Here is a 9,249-nt window from a genome sequence, read left to right on the forward strand (position 1 = left end):
ATTTAAAGCTCGCTAAAACCCAGTTATGTATTTGTATTTAATCCCCACTAGAACAGCTTATCTTGGCATTGTAGTAGCTGCGGGAAACCCTGTTCCTCACTTAGGACCAGCAGAGACGCTGCGATGTCTCCTTCACCTAATTCTATACAAGGTATAGGTGTAATAGTTAGAGGGACTACACTGAGCAGCACCAAAGTTCTAAAACACTATGCAGCAGTGCAACAACTGAAGACGCAGTGTAGGCGTTGTGAATATAGGTTGAAGTTTGCCATGACTATAGATAGCACAGCACAAGTGCCAAGACTGTAGGAGACAATATTAAGGATTTTGTCTTCAGACAGTTGATCTTCAGGTGGTCTATATGATTAGTCACCTGTCCATCTTATGGGAGAAGATGACTGCATTGGTCAGCATTGTGCTGGCTGTGAAGGGGGGGGGGGGGGGGGGAGCCATACCAAGGCTGACAGATGGCATCCATTAAAGCAGCTGCACTGTGCCAAGGATTTGTATACCCACCCAGAAATATAGAAGACACTTGCATTTTCTTAAATTGCATGCAATTGTATGGTATCCAGTTAGTTAGCAGCTCACCCACAATCTGCCCTCTGCAGCACTGATCACTACACCTGTTCAAACCTCTGCCCAGTCACTTGGCATTTACACAAAGTAGGTGTACAGCACTTGGCATTTACACAAAGTAGGTGTACAGCACCTGTAATCATAGTTTAGTTTTGGGTTCTCCCACTTACTGAGAAGTTATTAACACTTAGAATTCACAAGCAATTACAAGTGAAATAACTGCATCATCTAAAGCAGTGTTTCCTAAACCTGGTCCTCAGGACCCAACAGTGCATGTTTTCCATATCTCCTAGTGTTAGCACAGGTGCGTTCATTACTGACACCAACAGATCCACAGGTGGTATTGTTTCACTTGTCACATGGAAAACCTGCACTGTTATGGGTCTTAAGGACTGGGTTTGGGAAACACCAATCTAAAGAACGGTGGCTGTGAACACCTTCATTAACAAACCTGCCCATTCTCAAACATGGCGATAGTTCTGCATATGAATTAGATCATAATGGTCAAGTGGCTCATTTTAGCCAGCTTTCAGTAGAGGTGCCCATAGAAGGATCTGCCCGATGGGCAGCCAGATTTAGATACAGAAGTAGAGATAGACAGCTAGCAGAGTGCAGGATAAGAGGCCTGATCCAACAGTACGTCCCATGAACACTTCTATGAAACGGGTGCTTCAGACCTAACCCAGGTGACTAAGTAGAGATCACACAGACACATAAAGTTGTATTCCTCTTTTTATTGAGGTGAAGTTAAAAAAAGGGGTAAAATTTGTTATGGGATCCCATCTATGCCAAATCTCTGACACTGGGCGAGAGAAAAATTTAAAAGGAATTTTTTTTAAAATTCAGTTGACCACATTAGAAGGGAACCAGTCAGCCTTCTACGGGTGGGCAGTTTCAATACAGAGCTTCATCTGCTGATTCGTGGAGGAGGGAAAAAAAGTCTTAGTGTTCAGACCAGTCGGCAGATGGCGCCGCTAAGTCACTTAGTACTTCCGGTATTTTGTGTGGAAGTCGCCGGTGTTCAGTCGGGGCCGAGGAAGGTCGCCAAACGGCTGAGTGTTGTCATGCGCCAGGGCCCTCATGCTAGCAGCGATTCGATCCAGGTCTGGTGATGGAAGCTGGAGGGGGGGGGGGGGGGGGGGAAGAGAGACTTCATTTAGTATATAGACATATTAAAGTTTAGTTTTTATTGATGCATTTAACTCACTACAGAGTGCCCCAAACTGTGCATGATCAAGTGGCAACATTAAATTTCTGCCAAGATTTAAACTACACTGCATTGATTCAAGTCAGCAACTAGGGATACAGGGCAGACTAAACATTTATATAGCTCTAGCACAGGTTACACAAATCTTTGTTTTCTGGAACAGGGCCCCGTTATCTAATATCAAGTCTAGAGATAACAGCTCATCCATTTGCCCAGAAGAGGGTCTGGTGATTAGTGCACAAACAAAACAAAGCACTTACTGGGCAGTGCCCAGTCTACATCAGTGCTAGTCATTGATCTAGCAGGGATGCCGTCTAGTGAGCAGTTAGTTTGACAGCTTAATATGCTAGCCACTGAAAGCACGCCCTCTACTGGGCATTTGTTGTGAAAGTTTTCCCATCCATGGATGCAGTGTAAACATGTTAAGAGTAATCCAGTAGCTGGAACCAGCCCTGTCCTCACCTTGCCAGATTCCTCATCCGATGACTTATTGGTCTGTCTCTTCTCCTTGAAGCCCCAGACAGGCACGGTTACTGGGAGAGACTTGGCGTACTGCTGGAAGCTGTGCTGGGGCGGAGGATGGCCAGGGACTTCTTCAGACAGACTCCCATCTGGAAGATTAGATCTGAGAGTTGGACAATGTCCCCAGACAATACCCAGCTGCACTAAAGGTTTAGATTAATCATAAGCAGCAACAGATCCAAGGGCAGCACCCTTGTACACTGTGGTGACCATCTGTCTAACCCAACATGGATTTGCAGTTACATTAATACTTAAAAGGTGTTTCTTACAAACTGACAACTGTTCTAGAACAGCCATCACACAGCTTGTTTCTACCAATCAGCTTAGTGTGACCATGTGAGACACCTCTTGTAGTACAGTAGGGAAGAAAGCCTGACTTGTTGCTATGGGTTACAATATCGTTGCACATATGCCTGTACCACCTTCCATAAGCCAAGATTTTAGACTTAAACCAAGTGTCACCAGTAAGTTATGTCACAGCAGTTACAATTTGCTTAAAGGATAATGCCACCCAGAAGCACTTCAGTAATTGTAGCATACACAGCTATAGTAATAGAATAACAGACTCCTAGGGGCATATTCAATTGTTGGCGTTACAGCCAAAATTAATGTGCCCAGTGCACTATTACCATCATTACGGTAATAGTGCGTGTAAATACTGGTATTATGGTACTATTCTCGCTGGATTTCAGCTCGCGGCTCAGGGACCTGCGAGCTGAAATCAGGCTGTTACCGCAACACTGGTAATAGTGTTTCCGCTGCGGACAATTGAATATGCCCCTTAGTTTTTAATAGACCAAAGTGCAGTACGACCGGTCTGTCCGACCATGTTCCTGCCCATTTGATTAGTTTATGAAGTTCTACCCTGGCTATGAAAGCATATGAAGAACTCATCTAATAGATTAGAGGCAAAATAAATAGAGATTACTACCACAATTGCTGGAAACATGCATGGTGCAGTCTTTATGCATCAAATTGCTGGCACTTTTCAGATGTAGGATGGAAAGTGGTATTTAACCTGTTATATGAGCAGCTGTATCTATTAATCATTCAAATCACTAGACCTATGAAGTAGATATTTTAACCCTGTGCTCCTGAGTCTACTGAACAAAGTAGTAAAAAAATTATATTTTACAACTTGTAATTGAATGATCCGAGTCTTACCATCAGTGCTCTCTTCCTGGTCAGATTCAAAGAAAGGTTCACAGTCTTGGCTATTAGAGTCTTCGTCCATCACAAAGAGTCCTGCGGAGATTAACCAGTTCATAACATGTAAAAACCATAAAAGACTAGCCAACAGCACCACCTAGTGGAGGATATCTAAACCCACATAGAATATTACAAAGTATTGCATTTAAAAAAAAACAAAAAAAAAAAAAAAAAACCTTACTTCTGAGCCCTGTCACATGTTACCAAACAGTTTAGGAAACCTAGTTTTCATTAACTACACAGTACTTTGTACATAGACTGTGCTCACTGAATGAAGTGCAAAATGGACAAGCTAGAGCTGAGGCAGACATTTTGTGCCCTAGACCTTAAATCAACAGCCATTAGTAGGCACAATTTGTTAGCCTAAAGCTGGGTACACACTACAGTTTTCATCCAATATGTCGGCTGATTTAGCCAATATACGGCCGCTCGTTCAAAAGTCGGGTCAGTGTGTACAGTGACAATGGTCGAAAGTCTGCCCAAATGGACGATTGTCACCTCATTTGGTTGGTCGTACCGTTTACCATTTTCGTTCCAATCGCATTTCTGTTGTGTAATGTGTATAAACTTCCGACCGATCCACAACAGCGAGTACGAAATTAGTCATTGCTCACGACAACATGGCTGTAAAAAGTCACTAAAGGGACGTCCGCTCTTCCCTTTATCGTCCTAAACAAGGCTAGTGTGTATGCAGTCCATGGACCGAGCGATCGGACCATCGATCGCATGTAAAAATCGCTCAGCATAAAGAGTTGGTGGAAAATTCTGTAGTGTTTACCCAGCTTAACAGGTGTCATTGGTACTGTGAGTGGAAACAGCCACTTTCCATACAAAATGCTTGCCCAGGAGATATACATTCTTTATACCACGTAAAGAGGTAGATGGAATCTGTAATTTTTCCAACCTGGCATCAAAGAACTGCTGCTCAGTTCAAGTCAAGTGTGGACACTGCACTTGTCCAAATCTTGGCCACAAAAACAATAAACACAAACTACCCCAGTGATTTTGGCCACTGAATAGGATTAAAAGGGTTTCACTGCAAGATTCCTCCTTACAAGCTGTAGTCACATCATTAACAGACTAACCAGACGTGAGTGACAGACAAACATGACCTGTGTAATAGTTCTACTTATTTTAACTCACTCAGGCTCTCCACACTGGTTCAATGGTTACATATGAAGCAATAGTATTTTTATGATTTATAGTTAAGCAACACTTACATGCATCATTTGTATTCTGATGAACAGGCATTTTTAATGTTTGCCATGATATTAATGCAAAACATTCTTATGCACAATAAGATACAGGGACTTATCTGCGATATATGTTACTCTATTGTTTAGTATCTTCAAAAATAATCAGTAACAAACACAAGTTTGTTTGTATGAGTTTCAAGGACAGTCAGACATGTGGTTTTCTCTGTTCAGGAATTTCTTTGTAGTCACTTGTAAATGGTATCAATGTGAAATACCTTTTATAGGAATTTGGAGCAGCTGTCACCTATGGTCTTTAGTTAGAATCTAATAGTACGCAGATATATCAGACACTACATCCTGCCCATCTCTTTTAAAGACTGGGGTGTAGATTTTCCAAAGCTTCAATAGACACAGGGGGGGGGGGGGGGTGTTAACCCATGTAGTACATTCTAGAAGGTGATAGCAACCAATCAGATTGTAGCTACAGGTAGAACCTCCACTTATACTTTTTAGAAGCTTTAGCAAGTCTACCCTGCCCCCCCCCCCCCCCCTAAATAATGCAGAAGGTAAAAACTGCCTTGGTCTGTACCAGGTAATACTCTAAATGTTTGCACTAAAGAGTCCACACAGCTAAACTATGCAAAAATATAAGTTTCCTTATTTTAAATTTGCTACATTGGGCTCCTCTTGTTTGTTATGCATTTGGACACGTATAGACAGTGGCCTGTACTAAAACAATAGCTTAACCATTCAGTCTACAACCCTTCTGCATTTGAGCAAAATATATGAATTAGGGTAGTGTCACCATTTCCATGAACTGCGCCCCAGGCTATCATGTCCGAAAATACTTAGTGCATTCAGACACTTGATATGCAAATAGAACACCAGAACTAGGATTGCAGTAAATACACTGTGGCATGTAATTGCTTATAGAGAGTCATTCACAGGGCCGAGACACCATAAGGTAAAAAAAAAAAAAAGTGCCCCCCCCCCCCCCCCCCATCACCAGTGAAAGCAGACATATTGTAGACAAATATTCAAGAGCATGCCGCTGATCAACTGCCTGTCTTGTGTGTATGTTAGGGAATTTAGACTGTAAGCTCCAATGGGGCAGGGACTGATGCGAGTGAGTTCTCTGTACAGCGCTGCGGAATTAGTGGTGCTATATAAATAAATGGCGATGAATAGGTGGGGCATTGGTTTAGCCCCACCCAATAAATGGCCACTTCATGTATGTGAAAAGTCTACTTTCATTTTGGCTTTTAAGTTTGTCCTATCAGCTAAAGTTTAACCGTAAGCCTACATGAACACCGACAATATGGCACTTCTAAGGCTGAAATGAAGTCCATTATAGGGGAATATCTCAATTTTAAATATATTTTATAAGTATGTACAGAGAACCGAAGACTAAAGTCAGATTTGGACCCCCCTCACCTGTTGAGTCACTAGGAACACAGTCAGCCTTATGTAGGCTCTGCTTGTAATCACAGTCCTCTTCATCCGGGGCATCAAAAGACGGCAGCTGATCGGGCATCCGACTCTGAGGCACGGCCATGGAGCGGTCACTGTCCTCGAGTGATGAAAGGCCTTCCTTGCCATAGATAGAAGGGTAGCTCTTTGAGTAAGAGTTCTGCTTGCCACCAGGGGACTCCCTGCCCGCCTTGATGGCTAGGGGGCTTGTTAAGACAGTGGTTTTGTGCACTACAGAAATGTCATCAAGGTATCTCTGGGTAGCCTCTAGGAGCATTCCACTTCCATGAACAGTGTACGAAAAGGAGGTTTGTAGCTTGGACTTATAAGCAGTGATTAACACAATGTCATTTCCAGTCTGTCTACGATATTTTTCTGCAGCAGCAATTAATTCTTCCCAAGCCTCCTTGTGGTTGTCAGCCATGTCACTCATGATTGGGAGATGTTTTGCAACCTGTGGAGGAGAATATTCAGCTATTGAGTTTTGACAGCAGATCAGTGACTGAAGCATGGTTAGTTGTACATGTGCATTAAGCCCAGCTAATATTAAAGCTATCTAAGGAACCCACCTACACCCAATGCATGGTTTGCATCAAGTCAGTCTTGTACATGGCTAGTTTTCTACAACTGAAGAGTCATCTTAAATAGCTCAGGTACATTATCTCCAAATATATTTTGCAATACTTTGGGCAGCACAGTGGCTAAATGGTTAGCATTTCTGCCTCACAGCACTGGTGTCATGAGTTCAATTCCCAACCATGGCCTTATCTGTGTGGAGTTTGTATGTTCTCCCCATGTTTCCTCCAGGTGCTCTGGTTTCCTCCCACACTCCAAAAACCGTAGGTTAATTGGCTGATTTCAAATTGACCCTAGTCCGTGTGTGTTGTATGTTAGGGAATTTAAACTGTAAGCTCCAAGGGGCAGGGACTGATGTGAGAGTTCTCTGTACAGTGCTGCAGAGTTAGTGGCACTATATAAATGGTGATTATAATGAATACTTTGAGATTTAAGTCATTGATAGCAATTTAGCTGGTAAGATGCATAGCAGAATCTCATATACAGTCAAACTTTTACACAATAAAGATGCCTCAACATGCAACAGAAGAATGAGATTAAAAATAATTAAACTAGCAACTACTTGCAGAAGCTGGAACAATGTTATGAACCCAAACACCTCCTGCATCACCATGTGTAGTGTATAGCAACAGATAGGGACTTTAGGAAGCCTAAAACTAAACACTGCACAATGCAAAAATAAAGGCTTCATAGCAACCTCTGCAGCATTTAAACTTCCACATGCTAGAATAGGCTTGGTGAGCCACAAGTCCCAGCACACAACATGGCATGCTGAGACTTGTAGTGCCATAGGTTGCCTGCAACTAACAATAGCAATACACTGCAGCAGAATAAGGATGCATCATTGTAAACCACTTATTGACAAGATATCTCTATGGGTGCAGGAGGGGGGACCCTCCAAACCGAACTTTAAGGGTTAGGAGCAAACAGAGGGGGGTTGGGAAAAGGGGGGCAGGGCACAAAAGAGACGTACACAGACCTTACCTGTGATCCACACAACAACCACTGAGCCCCTAGGGTCGCACAGCTACCAGCGTCAGAACCGACCTATCAGCCAGTCTGCCCACCCTCCCTCTTTATAGCCCCTTCCAGGCCCGCCTCCTTCCACCACTGTCCCCGCCCATTACCCTGACATATACTTACTGATGGTTATATTCACGGGGGGGAGGCAGACTGGGGGTTAATCACACTCTCAGCGCCCATCCAATCGCTTATTCGTTAAACTCTTGGTTTGCCAGTAACAAAAATGGCGCCCGCGCTCTCAGGCTTGTGGTAAAGGAACTCCAGATGGCATGGCTGTTAACTAAGTCACTGTATGTCACGGGGAGTGGCAGATATATATCTATGGCAGATATAAACACCGTACGTGTGACGGTTCAGGGGTAGTGGGGTGGAGGGGGTTGTCCACTCTGCCCTTAAGAAAGATGGCGGCCGCCATGCTGCGGTTCCTCTCTGTGTGGGAGGCTGGTGACACTCGCCACGCCCCCTCATATGACAGGTTTGTTTATTTCATAGCGCACTAAAGTCCTATAGAGGCAGACTAGTCCCACGGGACACGTGTTTTCCAGCTCCGCTCTCTCATCACACACCACCTTGTGCACAGTAATTCAGGTGTTCTGCAACAGGGACATCCTGCAGAGTGGAGAGGATGTGCCCAAAACCTGAAAAATGTACATTTGGCAATCAAGAAGGCAGATATTATATAGTGGTGCTGGGCACTTTTGTGGTTTCATAATGTAGGCGTAAAGCAAAACATATGTTTATAAGAAAACAAATCCCCATTTTGAAGTATATCTTTTCCTTCATGCATGTTTATGGTGTCCAGCAAAAAGTGAAAATAATGGATGCTATGTTATGAATTATTTAATAATTATTCATATTTAACCCATTGTTTCCTATTGTGCTCTTTATATGCAAAATCAATATCACAAGCCATATTTGCTTGGAAAACACAATTAGTAGGGAATGCATAGGCAAACCGAGGGGGGATTCTCAGTGCCTGGAAAACCCCTCCAAGCCTGGGGCACTGTATAATTGAGGTGGCTGGACCCTGCTCCTGCTTTACAGAGCTGCGTGCACCTAACAGTAGTGCACGCAGCATTGCCCATGTATATTATAGGGATAGGAAGAGTTGGAGACCAGCCAAGTACTCTCTAAAATTAAAGCCACGCCCGCATGAATGTTGGTCCTGCCCACTGGCAGCTTGGTGTGGAAACCCCCTCTACAAATCCTGCGTTTGCCCCTGGAGTGACCGTTATATCTACTTTAATACACATATAGCTGTGTAACCTTCTTAGCTTGCAAAATAGAGCATTGTGAGGAACGCTAGCCTAGAGAGACCAGCCTAGAGCTGTGCTCATTTTTCTTTGATCAACCCTGCTTCAAAACAGTATGGCATTCAGGATATTATATTTTAATCCAAACACGTTGCCATAGATGTGTAACTTCGCTTCGAAAAGGGAACGATGCGTTAACTGCAGCAGAGGGTGG

General features: G+C 43.4%; 1 protein-coding gene across 2 annotated transcripts; it reads right to left on the reverse strand.

Moving 5' to 3' along the window:
• Window positions 1-1,298: 1,298 nt before the first annotated feature.
• Window positions 1,299-8,003, reverse strand: AKT1S1 (AKT1 substrate 1). 2 transcript variants are annotated; one of them, XM_075189895.1, is made up of 5 exons: window positions 7,903-8,003; window positions 6,148-6,637; window positions 3,473-3,553; window positions 2,249-2,397; window positions 1,299-1,697 (listed from the first exon to the last, which is right to left on the reverse strand). In XM_075189895.1, exons 2-5 carry the CDS (start codon window positions 6,614-6,616, stop codon window positions 1,563-1,565), a joined length of 834 nt encoding a protein of 277 aa, XP_075045996.1. In that variant the 5' UTR covers window positions 6,617-6,637; window positions 7,903-8,003; the 3' UTR covers window positions 1,299-1,562. The 2 variants fall into 2 exon arrangements, with proteins under 2 accessions (XP_075045996.1, XP_075045995.1); XM_075189894.1 differs by lacking the exon at window positions 7,903-8,003 and adding an exon at window positions 7,744-7,853.
• Window positions 8,004-9,249: the final 1,246 nt, after the last annotated feature.

The sequence above is a fragment of the Mixophyes fleayi genome, chromosome 11 (genome assembly GCF_038048845.1).
Source record: "Mixophyes fleayi isolate aMixFle1 chromosome 11, aMixFle1.hap1, whole genome shotgun sequence".
In the NCBI taxonomy this organism is placed as follows: Eukaryota; Metazoa; Chordata; class Amphibia; order Anura; family Limnodynastidae; genus Mixophyes; species Mixophyes fleayi.